This window comes from Eptatretus burgeri, chromosome 10 (genome assembly GCF_056783735.1).
Source record: "Eptatretus burgeri isolate ZD-2024b chromosome 10, Ebu_testis_v1, whole genome shotgun sequence".
Classification (NCBI taxonomy): domain Eukaryota; kingdom Metazoa; phylum Chordata; class Myxini; order Myxiniformes; family Myxinidae; genus Eptatretus; species Eptatretus burgeri.
The window spans coordinates 62,938,925-62,960,679 of NC_140970.1; the positions used below are offsets into that span (position 1 = coordinate 62,938,925).

Consider the following 21,755-nt stretch of genomic DNA (forward strand, 5'->3'; position numbering starts at 1 on the left):
GGGGGGAAATGGTGGCCATCCGTGATTGGAGGAGGTCCGGTAGGAGGGGACAACGACCACCCTCCCCCCCCCCATGCGTGTCTGAGAACCAAGACGGAACAACCAGGGGAGTACCCTATTCCCCATCCACCCTTGTAGCGGGGAGGGGGGATTTTGGGTCGGCTGTCGGGCCGGCCGCTGTCTATTGGACAAGCTCACGGTGGGTGGAGGGAACCTCACCCCTGTACGGGACACGTTGCACGTGGGCGATGGATGGCGATGGTGCGAGAACGAAGGATTGATTGGTTGGCGTTGGGTATTGCAAAAATCTAACTGGAAAGAAACTTCACAGCGCACACATGTAATTCCCTTTAGACATCGGGAGGAGTCTAACTATACACATACTTATTGAAATAACTAAGCTTCGGGACTGCTGTCTGTTTGTGTGCAAATGGCTGCCAGATTCGTAACAGTATTACAATGCCTTTGGCTTGAGGTGTTGTTGTAATACTGATGAGTTCCCTTATAAGGAATTTAATGCAGGAGGAGGCCATTGGGCTACAATAAGCCGGTGCAATGGTTGCCAACTTATAGTTTGTCTGTGCTCGATCATTTAAAATGCTGAGCATCAATCAAGGAAGCAGCATGTCCCATTCTAAAAGTCTTTGATTTGAGTCAGCCAGGGTTTGGATTCTCTAACCATTATGCAACCGAGTCTGGTGTTCAGGAAATTATGTTCCTTGTAGATTATGCCCAGTTGGCATAAACTTCGAAATGTGCTCTTTCCAGGACACACGCTCCATGTCTGATCCCAAGCTTTGTAAGATCAAAATGTTTTTTTTTCTTGCTTTTATAGTTTTTATTACATTGAACAAAGCTTGCTGAAGTGCAAAAAGCTTATGCAGGTTCAATGACATTTATATTTCTCTTTGCTTCCTCCTTTGAATTGTGGCATTAAAACACTTGTTTCTGTTCTCTGTGGCAGCAAAATGGTACGATAGTGGGCTTCCCTGGTGCCCGTGCTTACTTGGAGCCCATACTTGAGGCACCGTGCGACATATTGGTGCCAGCTGCTGGGGAGAAACAACTGACATTGAACAATGCTCACAAGATCCAGGCAAAGGTATTGTCGCGTCGGCAGCAACCTCCCGACAGTAAACAATCACAATCAAGGCGGTTACTGTTGCACGCTGAAGCCAAGGCTGCAAGGATAGCTGAGCCAATTGCTGTTTTGCATTGGACAATGCCGAGCGGGTCACGTTGGCCTACGATCTGGCAGGGTATATTACCGCACCGGTTTTTAAACAAGATTACAACAAATTTAATCCTTATGAGAGGCCAAATGAACCTGATTGTTTGTGTGGCAATATGAGGCAAACAGTTCCTTAAGAAATAAATAAATAATTTATTCACAACAGACATGATAAACAGTCCCAATACACCGAATTAAAGAAAAAGGAAATGCACAAAAACTATCTTCTTTGGTGGCAAAACGCACACACGCACACACACACTTCAAAATCCAATTTATAAGACAACAAACCAGAGAAGGTATCCCTAATCCACTGAGCAAAAAAATTCCAAAGACTGGTGCGATTGGAAGATGTCACCCATGAAACCGAAATGGCAACAAATACAGCCCCAACTAGAGAGTTAATAGAACACGATACTCCACACAGTGTTCAGGTATATATAGGAGGTTCTTGTAATTCGCAGGGGTTATGTTCTTGAAAATCACCGTGAACCGCAAATCCATAAACTTAGGGGGTAATGGGGAAAATAGGGTTCGGGACTTCAGCTTGAAAATTTGTCCAAACTCTACCCTTAATTTTATTTGTTCATGGATTGTTTTTGTACAATTTATTTTCATGAATAAAGAGTCATTAAGAACAGAACGTACAGTATTATTTCATATGCAACCTGAGGCTGCTGGTTGCGTCATTGCTGGGAGCGTGGCTGCACCGCTGATGCAGTACCTCCCGTTTCCAGTCAGATGGTACTCATTTCGCCGACCTAGGAAGAATGACAGGCTGCGTCAACCCACCTGGTGTTATTTAACAGCGCGACAGGGGCTCAAATGCGAGACCCCAAGATCATAAGCCAAACACCAGGCTTATTTTCCTGTATTGAGAACACAAAATAAATTTTATTTTCTGGAGTTATTAAGAACTTGAAACTTACTTTTAATAATAAAAATTATAATTATAAACTTAATCCAATAATGTGACGGTGATGATTATGTTGGAGGGTTTGAAGAGGTTATTGTGTTCAGGGCCCATGTTAATTAATTATGTGAATAAATACACAAACCTTGCCTCAATAATTCATCTTGATGGAGCGAATCCACGAATGGCATGGCCCTCCTGTACTTCACTTTTAATAGAATAATGATTTTAAAGATTGTTAAAAAAGAAATCCAGAAGTTTAGCACTACTGAAGCATTCTTGTGTACCAACCACCCTTGTATACTGTAATACAGGGGTCTCCAGCCTTTTTTGGCGGAGGGCCACAAAGCCAAAGTGGTGAGGGGCAGAGGGCCGCACCCAAAAAAAGGACGCTAAATTCCGGAAAAAAAAATGCGGAAATTTAAACAAAAATGAGAGCTGAATATATTTTTCTTGCCAACGAATATGATAAATGAATAATCGTGTTAAAAACACATGTGTCTAATATGAATCGAAATCATAATAAAAATTACAGAATGCTTTGATCATTGACCCTGACAAATTGGCAGTATCACGGGCCGCATTGTAATGTAAACTTAATATGGCACCGCGGGCCGCATAAATCCGTCTAAGGGACCGCATGTGGCCCGCGGGCCGCAGGTTGGAGACCCCTGCTGTAATAAGATGACGTTGAGGCACAGTTTAGGATATGGAGGCTTGATTGATCATCATAGAACACTTCGTCAATCGGCATTGAAAATAGCCATATTGGTGGCCTCTTCTTTACTCGATATGCACACTTCCATATGCCATGCCCTCTCATGCTACATATTGATGTATAGCATGAGTTTTGGAAGTTTGATGAAGGAGATTTGTGTTCTGTCTTCAAGTATATAATTCAACTTAAATAAAGATTTAAAGGTGTATAAATTAATTCTGGGTTTTACCACCATTTTCTCCAGCAGCTTATTACATCACCCTTTCAAACACGTTGCATTAGTTATTCATGCCTGTTGAATGATGTCCATTATGATGTTGTTAAAAATCAGTAAGTTTCCTGTTTGGAATGATTTTCAATTTGTTTGACTGCCAGGCAAGCACAGAGTAAAAATATATCACTCCTCTCAGCGCATGTGCGGTTTTGCCAAATTTAGAGTGAATACACGGTGAAACGGCTGACTTGTCTTTCTATTCATCTTCCGATTCAGGTTCAAAATATAACATTCAATTTAAATAACCTATCCCTTAATCATAAACTGATAAGACAGACAGACATGAACCAATTGCTCAAACCCTGCCTTTCGCTTCGTGGGTAATGAAAGCAAAAAAGACAAAACAAAAATTTAAAACGAAATATCAACAGATGTACACTAACAATTGGGAGAATGATAAAAGAATATGGAAGGAAGAAACAGAAAGTAAGAGCCATCTCCGATCAGGATATTAAAAAATATAAGTGTCAGAGCAGCTTTGCCCACAAAGGCACAACAAGATATGTGGAGTCATCCACTGGCACAACTGCAAATGTCTTAATATCCTAGTTCCAGAAAACTCATGGAAACATGAATTACTCCACATATCTTGTTAGAAGGGCAATCGGTAGAGTACATACCTCCGCCACGCAATGCCTGATCCACGGGAGCATATCTGACCCAACACATTTTTGAAATATCATGCTACATATCGTTTTTGGCCCTTTCTCTAAATGGTGAAGAATCACTTTAAAAATTAAATAATTCTCGTATTCGGATTCAGATCTTCACCAAAATCAAATCAATTCGTCCTTGCCACATCCAACCTGTCCACCAAGTTTTATCCGAATCCGTCCACAACTTTTTGAGATATCTTGTTATTATATATTGGTTTAGCCCTATCTCTTGATCGTGAAGAATCATTTAAAAATAATCAGATCCGGATCTGGATTCGGATCTTCACCAAAATTGTGACAGTGATAATTCGACTAATGCGAACGATTAAAAAATATCCTTGTGCAGATCTTGAAAACCGTCCCGTGAAATATTACTTCAAACGAACTGCACTTGGAAGCTGTCCGTGGCTCGGTGATGATCCTCAAAAGAGCCCTCAGAACAAAACTTTGCGAAGAAAACTTAACGGCTTGATCCATTAACCATGATCCTTGACTGAAACCTGACGTGGATACGACAAGACCTGGGAGGACTCGGTTCCACCTTCTGAAATCCACATATGGAGATATCCAATGATATACACTGGACAGGAGAGGGGGGAAGGCAAGGAGTGAAGAACTCAAAAGGAACAAGCTTGGGAGTTGGAATCAAATGGCAGATGAGAGAGGCAGTGCCATGGTGCGATAACCATGAGAGAGAGCTGAGCATGAAGCTGTCCCATGTGCAAGCACCATACTTTTTTATTGTCAACCCCATCTCTGCACAAGTTCCTGCCCTTCCTCCTCTTCCCTCATCCATACTCACTTCTCCAGACTTTTGTTTCTGCACGCATGATGTATCCGAAGTACGACGGTCTCTGTTTTAACATCATTGCTTCAAATGTACATTGTAGTCTAATTGTGAAATTGCATCGCACCTCGTGCTTTTTCATTTACCAGCTCTTTCACGACTCTATGTACCTAATTCTATCACTGTTGGTTCTTGTTCATGTTCTCTGTCTTCAAAGGTTGCCATCGTATTGCTGTAGCATTTGTTTCAAGCTTCAATATAGTCCTTCCATCTTTCTTTCACCTGTTTCTTCTGTCTGATATTTTCTTGTTCAACTTTTTTAAGAACCCCAATCCTGGATCGAAACTTTCCTGTGATCTCTCTGATCTGTAAGATAAATGGAGCTCGGTCTCGGCGTACCTGCCTGTGTGTGCATGTGTCCCTCCGTGGACAATTGTTCTCTAGCGGATACCACTAATCAAGCAATAACGGTACCCCCAATTTGCAAATGGGATGATACAGTTGAGTAAGGTCAGGATAGATTTACATTAAAACAAAAACTCTTCCTCCTCCATCATCTTCTTCACATAATAATGGTGAGTCTCATTCAATTACTCATTGGGACTGACTAAATCGGTCAATTTCCCCACCGGGATCTCAACCAACGATACCTTATTTCCTCTGGATCTGATTTTGACAAATTTCCCTGAAAATATCTGCTGTTCTTCCTCCGCTCCAATCGGTTCTTCTGACCACGTGCTTGTCAAAGTAAACATCTCTCTGGCTGTTATCGGACAACCACCTCACCGCCGTCGAGTCTGGCATTTCACTCAAGGCGACTGGCAGGGTCTCCAAGCAGCCATCAAACTTCGAGACTGTTCTCCTATCGCTACTTTCTCCAACATCAACTCATCCTGGGAATTCTTTCAAAGAAACTTGCTCTCCCTCATGCACAGATTTATCCCCTCTCATCTTCAGTTGTCCTAACCTTCCTCCCACCCATGGTTCACTGAAGCTTGTGGCGAGGCAGTTGTCCTGAAACAACTTGCCTTTGCCTCATGGAAAGCAATCCCAACTGAGAGTAATCTCAGTTCCTTCTTTTAAAGCTTGGAACAAGCATGTATATACCCTCAGGAGAGTCAGAAAACAACATCTTTCTCATCTCAAGTCTGAACTCTCAAACCTCTCTCCCTCCTCCAAATCCTGGTGGCGTCTAATCAAATCTGTTTCTGGTGTATGTTCCCCCTCCATCCCCTCCCTGACCTCAAATGGCCGCACTGCTGATACCGCACATGAAAAGGCTGAATGCCTAAACTCGGTGTTTGTATCGAAATCTTGTGTCCGAAACCCATCGCTTTCTCTACCCACCTTACCCAGTCGCACCCAACTGTCCCTGGGCTCTGTGTCCTTTTCTCCTGACAAGGTGGAGAGCTTGCTGTCAAACCTCGACTCAGATTCTGCAACCGGTCCAGATGGCATCAGCCCACGTGTCTTAAAAACCTGCTCTCTGCTCTTGCTCACCCTCTCTCTGTTCTATTCACCCTCTCATTTGCTCAAGGTCATCTGCCATCTGCTTGGAAATCAGCAAACATTACTGTCCTGCATAAAAAAGGTGCAAAAACAGATCCCTACAACTACAGACCAATCAGCCATCTCCCAATTATCAGCAAGGTTATGGAATCCAAGGAAAGTAGGGAATTTTAAGGAGCTTGATTTGGGGTGGATTAGCAGGGGTAGAAAAGATTGTGGTTTGGGATGGGGGAAGATAAGAGATGGTGGTAAACAGCTGTTTTGAAGACCTGGAGGGAAGAGTAGGAATTAAGGGACTCTGGGAGTTTGTTCCAAAGGTGGGAAAAGTGAGGAATGAAAGAGTGAAGGTGAGCAGTGATTCTTGATTTGGGTAGTTTTACAAGAAGGGGTTTTCTGGCGGACTTTGAGCACCCTGTGGAAATATGTGAGGGGGGGGCAGACATATCTCAGACAGAGCCGGGGGAGGGTGGGGCGAGGCTGGAGAGGAGACTGTAGAAGACAACGACCACCGACCTGCCTGCAGTGAGAGACCCAAAGACTCAGCCTCATCACAAGAGATACCAATGATCCTAAATGCCTTGGTTTCCACAGCGTGAAGCCGAGAAAGGTTAGAGGCAGGTACAGGAGTCCAGAGAGGAGAGCAGTACTCCATGAGGCTGCGGCCAAAAGCTTTTTTTACAGTTTTAAAACCTGTCAGTCAAAACGCTGTACCATATATTTATTACGTAAGCAAAATGGCAGAATTTCCCTCTTCCCCTCTTCATTGTATTCTCCATACGTGAGGGGTGGCAGAATGATGCGACATGGTGCTTCATGGGGGAGGGGGGTGCACATTACATTAAAAATTGCTTTTGTGTGCATATATAAATCTCTATATCATAAAAGGAGCCGTATCTGTTTGTCTGTCTTCTGTTTGTCATGCTCATGTAGAACTCATTCATGGATTTAACCAACAACGGTGGATTCAGGGAACTCCCAGGAAGGTTTGTGACTCAAAAAAGAAATAAAAAAGGGAAGGTTTCTGTCTGGGTACGTATGGTCAAACTGCAAATGCCAAATTGCGATGCTGGCTATCCCCGCACGGAGGGCAGAATCTCCCAGCAATCCTTTTTTGTTCTTTCCCCATACATTAGCCATCGCAGCAATGATTGGTATTGCCGTCAGCGAAGCGACAGGTCTTGTATTAGACCTGTCATTTAGCTCTCATACGAGCCTTGACGGTGTTTGTTAAAATAAAATCAAAAATGCTCATCTTTTTAAAAGGACCTCTTGTTTTTCCCACTCATTTTTCAAATGTCTCTTGTCACATGCCTCTTTGAAATATCTATCTTTGTCTTTCCTAACTTGTCATTGGAATTTGTCATTTAGCAACTCGATGTCCTCCCTTCATGTGCTTTTGGTTTTCATCTTTCTTCTTCTGTCTGCACTATCTATTGCATTCTTCTTTCTGCTTGCTTCGGGATGTTATTTTTGTCCTCTTTTACAACGTCTTCAATCCCTTCCTACAATTCGTCTGGAATTCTGTCATCATGCGTACGGTTCACGTGAAATCCATGTGTACAGTCTATGTTTGGGTTGTTTGAACGATGTGTTTGTAATCAAGAGCTCATTCTCCCCTTTTACATCATCTGGGGAACGCTCTTAATTACGTCAGGAAGGATTGTAGACACAGAATTCTGTGAAGTTTTGAAGGAGCGGGAGTTAGGGACATTGATGGAAGGGTGAACGATATTGTATTGGGTCATGGCAGGAAGAAGTTGGTTGTGGTACACTGCGGTGCGAATGATGTGGGGAAAGTTTACTCATAGGTTTTGAAAAATAGATACAGGATACTGGGTAAGCGGCTGAAAGCAAAGGGTTGTGAGGTCATGTTTTCTGGCATCCTCCCAAGATTAGGAAACAATATAGAAATTATGAGCAGAGCAATAGACGTCAACCAATGGCTGGAAGAATGTTGTCGAGAGGAAGGTTTTACATTTAAGAAGCAGTGGCAATCATTTCGGGGACAAAGGGAGTGTTTCCAGAATGATGGCTGAATGTTAAATAGAAAGGGGCAGCAAGGTTTTCAGTGGGAATTGAGGAAATAATTCAGGCTTTTTTATGTCAGCGGAGGGTGGCGAAGCTATTGAGGAAGCAACGGATGATGTAATTGTGATGAGTAAGGCCAGGCACGAAAATTGAATTTCAGGAAGGGAAAAATTAAATATTGTTGTGGTTACCAGATTCGCAAACCACCATTCAGGTCCCTTAGGTGAGATATCTCGGTAAGTATATGTGTAGTTAGGCCCAAACCCGTTGTCTAGTGGGAATACATGTCATTTATGCGTGCTGCGACTCTTCAGGATAGCCGTTTTTCTTTTACTATCTTTATTTTGGACCAACCGCCATTGTCACCACCACCACCACCACCCACCACAACGCCGCTTCACCACAACAGCCACGACCTTTCCCGTCACACCTCGCAACCGTCGCATCGCCACCGTTCTTGCGCCGCTTGTGGGTACCGGTGTTGGACTCGTGCAGGGCGCGCGCCGAACAGCGTGTACAAAACCACGGATTTTCCACTTCAAAAACGGATCAAAAACGACACACGCCCACTTTTTGCCGTCCAATCGGTGAGCGAGGGGCGATTTGGCCCCGCCTCCAGGGCGTTGGAGGGCGATCGATATATGCAAATTTATGGATCAAAAAGCATTCACGCCCACTTTTTCTCGGGCCAATGGGGAGCGAGGTGAAAGGTCGAAGGGAGGGGGTCAAAGATGAGAGAGCGAAGCCACGGGGCTTATATAAGCGACCGTGTTCGTCAGTCAAGTGAATAAGAGTTAAGACTTCGCAGTCGGTGGAGTTGGGAAGAAGAAGCAAGAAGGAGTTGGTCGTCGTCGTGTGCGTTGGAGTCGGAGCAAAAGGGGACGGAGCTGTGGAGAGGCGGCGAGGGCAGACGAGGGGGTGCTCGCGTCGTGCAGGGAGCTGCACACCAGGGAGGCCGACGGCGCGACCTGGCCGAGGTGGAGACGCTCGTCGCGGGACTCGAGGCAGAGTGGAAATCCTCTATACCCCGAGCATCAGCAACCCCCTCCTGTTTCCCCCCGCGCTGAGATAGTGCGACCAAGGGGGCCCCTTTCCCACCCCCTACCAGACACTGCCCGCGAGGCCCGCGGAGTTGAGGCACCATCGCCGCTCCGCGTCTCATCACCAGACGGGTAGGCCCGACCCGGTCTCGGCCTCAGGCCCGCCTCATCTTTGAGGGTGTTCTTTTCCTTGGTTTTGAATATGTGTTGTCGGCGCCGTCTGTGAAGTAAAATTGTATAAGTGTTGCCGTGTGCTCGCGTAATCGGTATTAGATCTGCATTGTCGCATTTGCTTTTTGTGTAAATTGCATTGTGTTTTTCTTTTCTATGTGCTTTTGGTGGAATTGAATATGTGTGCTTTCCGTTCGTCGCGAATAAATGTGCTTTGTGTTGAACTGTTTCCCGCTTCGCTTCGTCGTTTCTTTCATTGAATCCTCATCTTGCTTCACGTAAAGGGTTGGTAGTGGGCTGAATACGCCCGATAATTAATCGAACCGTCGAGGCCGACGATAACACCGCTCGGTTATCCCGATAGTACGGAACGGGTCGCTTAAGTGGCCTGTGTCCGAAGTCGACCTGCGGCGAGGTGCGATCGCCCGGTCTACCCTCCGCGTGGGTACTTAGGTAGGTCGAATTTGGCGAGCAACCCTATCCCACGCGGGGGCTGATTGGCTCGATCGCGGTGAGACCGAAAGGTCCACCCGTGACTGGTTCCCGGCGTTAGTCCGAGAGGGTCACGACTGGATTGTCCGTCCGGTGGGCGACGTGCCGCGAATCGAGTTACGTGGCCGTCAGCACGCCGGCGGGCGCGAATCAGTAACAATATATTCTATACCAATGCCAGAAGTTTAAATAATAAGATGGAAGAGCTTGAAGCCAAAGTAGATAGTGAGGAGTACGATATAGTTGCAGTGATTGAGACATGGTTTAAGGAGGAGAGTAACTGGAGGAGAGGATTTCAAAGGCTACAAAGTGCATCGGTGTGATAGGAGGAGTAGCAATCTGGGTAAAGGATAGCATTGTATCAAAAGAAAGGGGTGACATTGAGGAAGGAATAAATGTTGAGGATTCTTTATGGGAAGAGATTAGAGATTGTAAAAACAGTAAGATACTGGTAGGATGCTTTTATAGGGCTCTGGGTGGGAAGGAAGAGGAGGAAGGAGTACATGAAGAATTGAAAAGGGCATATGATAAGTGAAGAGTATTTATTATGGGGGATTTTAAATTGCCAGGCATAGATTGATTCCAGGAACAGGGAAAGGGCAGAGCAGATGAGGATTTCCTAGTTTTAGTCCAGGATTGCTTTTTAACCCAGTTTGTAGATAAGCCCACTGTAGTGTCGTGATAGTGGTGCTTCGAAGGCAGACACGAGCGGGGGAGCAGTTCAACCCGGCTATGTTGCACGAGCGGGAGCGTGAGCGTACGTTGCCCGTAACTCCCCTTTATTACGTACTCGATGCACTCTACAAGCCACAACGACTACAGCAACCACTACAACGCCTCAGGCGGCGCGCACTCCTATATCCCCTGCACGCACGTGACCACGCCGACCACTCCTCCACATCATGCCCTGCCCCCGCAGGCCCGCTACACCACACTCCTCCCTCCTAAAACCATGATTATTAAATGACCATCGTCATAATAAGCATAAGCAGCACAGGATACCTCGATATAAAAGCAAATAAGGTACAAAAACGATAATGGCCTCAAAAAGAAAAAGCATAGGCACATCACACCATATAACGTGTCGATGCGAGCGAGTGGAGCTGCAACGGCTAGGTCCCGAAGACTGAGTTGCCCAATGAACCCACAAAACCCTGACCGCGTTACAGATATCAAGCAGCAAGGCGAGAAGCACAGCATCACTACACCGCAAAAGCGCCCCCAGGCGGCTCATGCTTATACGCCCTCCGGCGAGGTCGCGGCGACCTCCCGAGCAAACCTCCCCCGGCACCATCAAACGCCCCCGGCCGACAAGGCGGCACATCTCCCCCAGCCAGACTAGAAGCAGATAAACATTCCAAGGCCGGAAGCCCGCTGTCTGGAAGCCGTGGCGCCAATGCCAAACCTGACTGACCTTGGGTGGGGACGCTGAACAGCGCCGTCGGCTGGATGCACCAATCACCCCACAACAACCCACGCACTACAATCAGCCGAGATTCCAACGTACGTCCAAACGGCCTCGGGCGAGAACAGAGAGTCACGCCCCAGGCGCCAGACACGTCTGACCTTGCCGAAACCAGAGGTGGTGGTAACGCTGAACAGCGAACCAGCCCCGGCTCTGAGTTGATCTCTGAGACCCACACGACAATTAGACGGTAGCAATTCCATACAAACCACACATCAAACCCAGGCTCGTCATAAATCAATAAGAACATCATCTGTGCAATTGCAAACTCCTTTTTTCGTACAGCGCGTTCTTCCGATAAAATCCCCGCACATGACAAAGCAACAACCCGTGGCCCGTGGCAGCGGGAGGCCAATAAAACCTCTTTATTTGCCATGATCGCTCCCAAAGCCTCCACATCACATTGATTATAACGAAAATCCCATCGATTGATGCCAGCCAAACATATTCTCACACATGAACTGTCGGCATTTATTTCAACAACGTTAAACTGCATCACTTGAGCAATGAAAATCAAATACGTAATGAACAGCAACCCATGAACCACATCACGTGTCCGTCTCCCGGCTGTTGTCGCGACGTTGCGATGACCTGCTTGTCGTCGACAGTCGCGATCCGCGAACTTCTTGAACGCGACGGGCTCGCTGCAACTCCCCGTTGAAATTGCCTGACCGACACAGGCGCGCATTGCATCATGAGCGCAGCCGAAGCGCGAGAGCTGGCACGGCTCCCGTTGCTCCCGAACCGCAGATCATCATTGCAGGAAACAATGAACGGCCGCTCCCGTTGCATCGAGGCGGCTCCTGCCGCCAGAACCTCGCCCTCGGGTCTCGAAGGAAGCACCGGCGCACCTGGAGGCACGAACTGGAGATCCAGCTCGAGGTGCGCCAACCAGTCCTGACCCAAAAGGGCGCCCCCCCTCGTACCACAAACACCGAGAGTAGGGCGCTTTGACCCCGGTAGACCACCGAGACGTCTGCCACCGCAAGCGGTGCAATCGCTTCGCCGGTGTACGTGCACAGCGACAAGGTCGTCTTGACCAGGCGAAGACTACGAGCCGCCCGCTCGCCCATGACCGACACTGCAGCCCCGGTGTCAACGTAAAACACGGTCGGCTCGCCATTCACCTCGACTTCCACCGTGATTGGTCTTGTCACCTCCGGACCAATCGAAAACAGACTCAACATTGGTTGCCTCTCCTGCTCCGGCCCGCCGGCATCGCTATGCCCCGGCTGCAGGCCGCTCCCCAGGTCACTGGGGTCCTCCCGCACCTCGCCATCCAAGACCCCAACGGAGGCCCCCGCCATCCGACACACACGCTTCAAATGTCCCACCTTGTCACAATGCAAACACACGGTGTTCTTATACGGGCACACTCGTCGCAGGTGCGGACCACCACACCCCCAGCACCCCTGGAAATCCACCTCGCTCCCGGTGCGGCCGCGCTGCGGCGCGCCCCCTGGCCCGCACCGCCAGACGCGCGCGCGACCTGGGGCACCTGGATCATCGCGTGGACCCCGGGATCAGCCGACATGCCCCAGCTGGAGCTACTCATTACGTCCTGGCCGGCGATGGCGCGGACATCCGTGAGCGTCTGCTCGACAGCCGAAGCAGTCCCGACCGCTGAGTCGAATGTAACGTCGACACCGCTCATCCGCAGAATGGCTGCCACCATCTTCGCGTCTTGCAGACCTGAAATAAAACGATCTCTGAGTCGCGCCGGATGCTCCTCTGCCGTAAACTTGCAAGCCACGGCCGAATGCTTCACCCGTGCCACGAAATCTGCAACACGCTCCTTCGCACCCTTCGCGAGGTGATCGAACTGGTACCGAGCAAGCTGAAATGACTTCTCTGGCACCAAGTGGGTCTTCATCTTCTCCACGATATCCTGAAACGATAGCCCGTCATCACTGGGCTTATCTGGAGCTACCAAATCACTCAGCAGCCGGTAGTGCTCCGTTGACAGCGCGGCAAGCAAGATCGACTTGCGTTTGCCTTCATCATCCACATCATTCGCGTGGAAATAGCAGCCCAATTGTTCAGAAAACAATTCGAAGTCATCTCCCACGAAGACGGGCATGCGTCCGTGTGCCGTGCCCCGACCTTCTGCCATGCTGGTGAGATGCCCGTGCTGGTGATCCTCCTGGCTCCGGAGCCTGTGCGCGCGGCGTGCGAACCTGCGATACGCTCTTCGCGATGCGCTCCTCCAGAACCTCGAACCTGGCGGGGTGCGCTGAGTTACTCGCTGCCGATCCGAACCCAACCACCCTGCACGTGCCGATCCGAACAGCCTCGTCGCCAAACTGTAGTGTCGTGATAGTGGTGCTTCGAAGGCAGACACGAGCGGGGGAACAGTTCAACCCGGCTTTGTTGCACGAGCGGGAGCGTGAACGTACGTTGCCCGTAACTCCCCTTTATTACGTACTCGATGCACTCTACAAGCCACAACGACTACAGCAACCACTACAACGCCTCTGGCGGTGCGCACTCCTATATCCCCTGCACGCACGTGACCATGCCGACCACTCCTCCACATCATGCCCTGCCCCCGCAGGCCCGCTACACCACACCCACGAGGGGGAGTACAGTGTTCGACCTCCTTTTAAGTAACGATTCCAAAAAACCGTCGCTCCATATTATGTCGTCCTTGTTTGTGTATATATATATATATATATATATATATATATATATATATATATATATATATATATATATATATATATATATATATATATATATATATATATATATATATATATATATATATATATATATATATATATATATATATATATATATATATATATATATATATATATATATATAATTACATTCATATACACACCATCAGCAGCATTGCTGCATCTCAGAAATAACAGGAGGTTAAGAAATTTGTAAATCAATCCAAGTGTAAAGATTTAATGTGAGATTGCTTGGAATTGGATGGGTTGCATGGCAAGGAATTGAAAAAGAAGGGGTGGGGGAAAATGGCCGGAGTGTGGAGAGGGAATCTATGATTATTTTGTGAATTCATTACATTTCTTTCAGTTGCAGAAGTGGGGGTCAAGTCATTTCAGGATTGTTTGTATCGTTGCCTTGTTGTTTTTCCCCTTTTGCAGATGATTGCTGAAGGTGCCAATGGTCCAACAACACCCAAGGCAGATGCTGTATTTCTTCAGAGGAACATCCTGGTTATACCTGTGAGTATCGCGTAAATCGACAATCACTCTGTAATTGTTACTTTTTGTCTATAATTACACACTTGATTTTATTTCAGATGTTTTTATTTTCAGCATCACGTTTTTGCTGTGCCATTATTTTTGTAGGATATGTACTTGAACGCAGGTGGTGTGACTGTTTCATATTTTGAGTGGCTGAAAAATCTGAATCACGTGAGCTATGGCCGGCTCACATTCAAGTACGAGCGAGACTCTAACTATCATCTCCTCCGTAAGCCTTGCCTCCCACCTCCATACACGACATTATCTGGATTTCTTGTTTTATCATCATTCTCCTCATTTCCTTTCCATTTCTCATTTTGATCCTGTTTGTGTGGATGTGTAGCACAGGTTACCTTCTTTTTAAACCTCTCCCACCTTCTGACCATCTTGACACCACTTTCTCCAAATGTAGTGCATAATTTGATCTCATGGACCAGCTGCATTTTGTAGTTGGGATTTTATGGCTGTGGGTTGTCGATAGACAGTGGAGCATATCATTTGGACCATTCTAAACCATACAAAATATGCATTAAGCACTTAATGGGGGTTCTTTCAATGAGAGGGATATTCAGAAGCAGTTTGAATTTGCATGATTTTTACCACCAGAAAGTCTTTTACCACCAGCAATTATTTTAATACAATCTGAAATTTAAGCCCTCTTTTTTTTTTTCTTTGTTTTTCTTTCTTGTGCAATGAAAATACAATGATACTTGTTTTATGTGCATTGAAACTGTTTTGATGAACTGTTATTTCTTCATAATAGGAAAATTTGGCAGTGGCATATTAAAATTCCATTAAGTCTTCAGTTAACTTTAGACATCATATTCATTATTTAATAATGTAGCATCCTGTGGAATGATTGATGATGTGATTATGATTATCGAACTATAATTTGAGAAGTGTCTGTCTGTTTTATGTCTTTCTAACTATGTGTCTGTTTAACATCTATATACTACTTTACGGAATGAGTTGAAAACTGGTGGTTGTACTCGGGGTGTACATAGGAATATTTTGAATGACTAACAAAAAATTCAATCTTTGGGGTTTCAAGGTAAAGGAAGAACCCAAATTATTTTCATGTAAATATGGATGTTATAGTGCCACTCCCACTGGGAGGGAATTAATCCATCTGGAATTCTGGAGGAATTGCCCAAATTTAAGGAATGTCATATTTTGCCTGAAATTGACATGTTTGAAGTGTTCGATCAATATCTGGTACTTTTCAAGTCAACAGAAGAAGTCCACTGCTGCCGACCTGTCAAGATGTGGAGTCATCCGTGAAGAGAAAAAGGTTTTGTAGAGCATCAGAGAGGTTTTTTAAATAAAATAAAAAGAAGAGAATAATTGGAATAGAACTGGGCAAATATGCTACCTCCAAGCAATCCAGCCTTTATTTGTGGAGGAAATGTGAGGATTATGAAATAGACTGAGATGGGGCCAGAGAAGGGGCTGGGGCCATTGGGGGTGGCCGGGGTCATTGTGGGAGATTGGGAAGGGGCCATTGAGAAGTGCAAAACATTAACTTGGATTAGATGATGTATTATTAAAACATGCATATCACCATCATCACATATCTTTAGGTACATATGTCAGAGGAGGGACCCCCCAAGTCTGCATGCTATTTGATCTTGCAGTAACAATGTAAACTTGGCTGGGAGGAGACTTGTACCTATTGTTGTGTTGGTTTCTACAATTAGTTGCCCCCAATTTTTAATGGTACCTCTGAATTTCTTAGACCCCTCGGAGTACAAAACCAACATGTAGATTTATTATTTTTTGTTCCTTTTTTTTTTCTTTTTTTCTGTGAATGTCCAAGCTGTATCTCGGATCCAGCTGGGACTTTCGGAATGAAAATGTACATCAATCATGGAAATAGAAAGTATGTGTGGTTCACCTGAATTTATTTTTGATATTGATATAATTTTTAAGGTCATGAACTAATTATACATAAAAACAATTTTTTATTTAACCATAATTCGACTACAGTTTGTCCGATCAGAACAAAATTTCCCTCTCTGGATAGCCCAGAGCAGCGTTTCTCAACCTTTTTACCCTTGTGGAACCCTTGAAATAGTTTTCATGTCTCATTGAACCCCTGCATAAAAATTATTATATACCATTATTTAATTAAATCAAACTTATCGTAATTAATTCATGGCATTAAATCAAACCATGTGACAAATATTTACAATTGAAAAACAACCAACAACAGATTCAAATATAAATAATAAAAAATATTACACTTATGTATCGCAGCTGCGTCGTACCTCCTATTACTCTTGTTTTGTTTACATTGATGACGTCACGAGGTCGTTTCTCGCAAGTTTCCACGATTCACTGTTCAAACACATGTTTCAAACCACTAAAAAATCTGATTGAATTGGGCCAATCTGCTTGCTTTGTAATTGGGTTGTGCTGCTTGGTCAATTAAAAAACGTCATTTTTGAAAGTGTTTGTCAACCTAGAGTCTGTTTGACAATTAAAAGAAACACCTCATGTAACTTGATAAACAAAACTTAAACAAATAAAGCTGAAGCAATAAAGGTAAACAGAAGGACTAACCGAGAGAGAGAGAGAGAGAGAGAGAGAGACAGAGAGAGAGAGAGAGACAGAGACAGAGACAGAGAGAGAGAGAGAGAGAGAGAGAGAGAGAGAGAGAGAGAGAGAGAGAGAGAGAGAGAGAGAGAGAGAGAGACAGAGAGAGAGAGAGAGACAGAGACAGAGACAGAGACAGACACTTCACGCTAGGAAGGACAGAGAAGATAGATGGACACCGTGCATGCGTCCCGTACTTGGGTCAGTCACTCAATGATACACGAATCCGCTGCGTACAGGACGTCCACTAACCAGTGAGGGCGGTTTCACACTGGTGCCATATAGACATCATTAAATACATTCCCTATAGTTGTTATGATTGTAAATAATATAAGAGGTTGAAGCCTCTTGTAATAACCAAGGAGTTTCCAACAATATACCGTACTTGTATAGTAAAATTACGAATATATTATATCAAACAAAAACTACTCAAAAATACATTAGCCTATTTATTACTGTTTCTCGCGGAACCCCGAGCGACCTGTTGCGGAACCCTAGGGTTCCGGGGAACCCCGGTTGAGGAAGATGCATTTAGGCTTAATTTACGCAATACCCCTCCGAGTTAAAGGTAAAGGTCAAATGGCGGTCTGAAAAATAATGTGCATTTTGTCAATGTGGAATCTCAGACTGCTTGGCCTTCCTTTATGTTCTCGCATCACAATATTGGACCTGCATTCAACTTGTTCACCTGGTATTTGATTAGTGTCCTTGATCTACTTTTTTCAGATTGGGACATAATTAACAAAATGCAGCTTTAAAATTTTTTTTTATCATAACTTCAAGAATTTTTCTCCGATTTTTCCGGATAGATAGATGTTGGGTTTTATGGATAGATTGTAGATGGAGACACATTTTCTTGATTTACACTCTATATCCCTAAATGTTGAAGGTCAAGGTCACATGACGGTCTGAAAAAACAGTGTGGCCATCATTGGATTGTGGGTGCCGGGAGATCACTTTGTGATCTTACCATTGGCGATCATATCTAGTTTAAATTGAGCCTGTGTCGTTAAAAATACTGAGCAAGCAATGACAAACCACCCAGTATAACCCTTGCCAAGAAACTGCATTGGCAGCACCAACGCTCTGCAAATAGAGTATGGTACAGGTTTGTTTTTTTTTGGCCGTAAAAATGTTGGAAGTTACAGTATTTATAAGTTGCTTATTATGTAGAACACTGATAGTTATTTGTCTCTCAAAGGTGTTCATGTTGTTCATCCCCTACCGGTTTCACTGGAGGGGACTATAGGTTTTCTCTCCATCTGTCCGTCGCGCCTGTGGTTTTTCAGCCTTTTCCCCATACACTTTAACATATTAAACTGAAACTTGGTACATGGCTTTATTATGATTGGTTACAGAACAAGTTTGAGATTCAGGGCATTTTGCCAATTTTTCACAGAGTTATGCCCTTTTTGAACTTAGGAAATATCACACTGGTAGGGGACATGTATTACAAAGCAATTCTCACTCTTGTTCCTCATATAATTCTGGAAAATGAAAATTTTACATGTATTCTCTTTCAGTGAATAGTTTTTCTTTTTTGACATTTTGGATGTATTACAAGTTCAGTAAACAATCTCCTGCTTTTGTGGAGCTGATTACATTGTATGGCTACCACCTGTTATTCGTAACAATATAGTGTAATCTTCATTCCTCATGCTCATTACTCTTTCTTCATGGTCTCAGGCTCTGTGCAGGAGAGCTTAGAAAATCACCTGAAAGCACCATTTGCTGTAGCACCCACGGATGATTTTCAAGCTAGAATTGCTGTGAGTAGCTTGTCTTGGGAGGACACTATCTATATTGGTGATGGTGGTGCCTGACAGATTGGAAATGAGGTGGTTTGTGGTACCTTTTGCTTTGCTTTCTCTCCGATTCCTTCTACCGTGTGTGTTGGGATGATCTTGGTATTGTTGCTTACCGTTGCTCACAAAGATCAAGCATTATGCCAAGTAAATTGGCAATCAAAATCTATGCTGCTGCCCATGGACTCTCTTTAAGTTGTTTATTACTAGCAGGTACCTGTGGAAATTTCATGAAATATAAAATGTGACTTCAGCAATATTATGCAAAGAACAGTTAAATAACATGTGAATTTAATATTATCTAGCTATGTGCTCCCTAAAAACAATGCTTGATTAAATCAATGCCCCAATCACAAGTCATGAACTCCCTCCATGTAATTCCCATTCAAGTGATTGTGAGTTAGCTAATTGTGTTGATAAATTATCATAAATTAATTATTTTCTTCTTGGTGCATATGTATTATATCAGACCGTGGTCAAATCTTCCACACGGGCAATCACCAATTTAGCGATGGATTGTCCTCGGAGACCTTCCGTCGTCCGCTTCGGGCAGATATATTCTTTGGTTTTCAATGTACAGAATCACAAAGATGTCACTTTCAGTCATGTCTACATTTTAAAAAGGACTGGGGCCGAGCAAACCCCTGGAAAACATACCGCAATCTTTTACCCTCCTAACAAGTTTTACGCCAAATTTCCAACGGCTGCATTCAACTCGTGCCACCCCATGATTATAATTGCCAAATCCCAAACCGCGTACCAGGCTGACACACCGATTGTGAGAAACGGGTTTCATAATAATAATAATAAAAGGGAAGAGGGATAGGGAAAATATGAAAAGGCACATGTATCTCAATTATTGTTTATACAATTAATCCCACTTGCCCACTATCTCGATGGCTTTTGCGATACCTTACTCATTCACATCACGAAGATTCAGACAGGGCGAGATCATGAGACACAGAAAGAACCTGATCTCCATGTGATGAACCTGATTGGGGTTGGCTGGGACGAGGGGGAAGGAGAGTGAGAGGGTGAATCGTCTCGGTAGGAGGGAGAGACACGTCTGGCTGTGTTGTGCCTGGGCTCTAAATGCCTCTTGGCACATGCGTACTCGCTTGGTGTCCTTGAGTCTTTTATTCCATTGGAATTCGCTCAGGCTTGTGGAGCTGGTGAAAATGGTTGATAAAAGCTGTTCATTTTGAAAGGAACACAGACTACGGAGAGCTTCTCGGCACATTTCAGTGGAGAGAGATCACGGTTATCAGCTCCTCAACAAACTTTGACACCTACTCTTGTTTTTACACAGAAAACACACGAATGGCCAAACATTATTAATGACAAAACTAGTATATCTTACATCTGTTATCCCCCCCCCCCTTTCCATTCAAATTCCCGTGACAATGTACGTGTGTACAATATTAAAATTAAATATTGACAAAAGTGCATAATTTCGTGCATAATAGTGCATAATTAAATATTACCATTCAATGAACAATCTCACAATATGACGGACGGACAGACAAACTGACAAGCACATTATTAACTAGATTTTAATTTCATTTTCTATTCAGCATAAAATTCTGTAATTTTATTTTGCCCAATTTTCTTCCGTAGTAACCTGCTAAATTAACATTTTTGGGCCAAGTTTTTCTTCTGGTTTTAAAAAATATTTTTTAACACTGTATAAAGACTGACTTGTACAGTATGTAGATACAATAGAAATTTAACTTGGGAACCTATTGAATATGCTTTTATGAGATTAACACTTTTTCAACCGTTTCCATTTCATTTACAAAAATAGGGGCAATACCTCTGGGTGCGTACCTGGCAACGGCTTGATAAGATATCAAGGGAACCACTGGTAGGCATGGATGACCCACAAAATATGTAACTGAGAAGAAAGTAAATACCTATGTTTTTTTTTTTAATATATGTGTGTGTGTGTGTGTATGTATGTATATATATATATATATATATATATATATATATATATATATATATATTTTCTCTTTTTTTAATGCCGTGAACAAACTTTGGTACATCACGGGTGATAATGGTTGTGGTTAAGTTTCATCAGAATTGCATGTGTACTGTGGTTTTTGAGAAGAAAGCAAATGTCTATTTTGGGGGGGCATGGAGTCATAAATAAGAAGGCTGTGGTTAATTTGAGTGTTGTTTGTAGATGTGATGTAATATGCCACTCAGCTCTTTCCTCCAAGCTTTGTTCTACTCATTTTGCTGTTCTGTTTAATTATTGATGTCATTTGTCAACAACCATAACATGTGGTTCTTAAAATATCAGTTTCTTAAACATTTTTTTGAGTTGTTCTTCAGTAGAAAGTAAGATTTAAAAAAACTTTGAGTGACAAAACCTGCCATTAACTCAAGTTGTGCTTGATTTTGTGGAGCCAGGGCTAGGTATTTATTGGCGAGAGTTGCTCGTTGTATCTCTTAACACTTGCTCTCAATTGAACAAAATTTTGCTTTATTATTGTTGCTTATGATACAGAATTTCAGAATATGTGTCATCCAAAGCAGTCTTGCATATAGTTTTGCTTCGTGACTTGGAGAATTCCCATCCTGGATATTGCATATTGCCCCAGGAAAAAATGCTGCAGTTAGAACCATAGTATATGAGAGTAGTACTCTCATATACTATAGTTGGTAACAGGTCCTACTATAGTAGTCTGCAGAGAATTATTTCAGGAAAGGAATGCTATTTTTGCCTGGGGCATCTTACAGATGTGAGAACCCGTGTCAAAGGAGACTTGAACATAATTATAAGGGTTGTATTTTGGAGGCTACATCAGAAGTCGTGAGGCAGGGCACCTGGATTATGGTGGTGTA

General features: G+C 44.1%; 1 protein-coding gene across 5 annotated transcripts in view; it reads left to right on the forward strand.

Moving 5' to 3' along the window:
* LOC147018710 (glutamate dehydrogenase, mitochondrial-like) overlaps window positions 1-21,755 on the forward strand; it is a 71,148-nt gene that overhangs the window by 40,898 nt on the left and 8,495 nt on the right. For 3 of the 5 annotated variants that reach the window (XR_015062495.1, XM_085898669.1, XM_085898668.1), the window contains exons 8-11: window positions 965-1,102; window positions 14,404-14,484; window positions 14,611-14,734; window positions 18,787-18,869. Coding sequence is in view for 3 of the 5 variants with exons in the window: in XM_085898669.1 (XP_085754795.1) it covers window positions 965-1,102; window positions 14,404-14,484; window positions 14,611-14,734; window positions 18,787-18,869 (426 nt within the window). In the remaining 2 variants the exon portion in view is untranslated. The remainder of the gene's footprint in view (window positions 1-964; window positions 1,103-14,403; window positions 14,485-14,610; window positions 14,735-18,786; window positions 18,870-21,755) is intronic. The other 2 variants (XR_015062494.1, XM_085898667.1) reach the window with 1 other exon arrangement.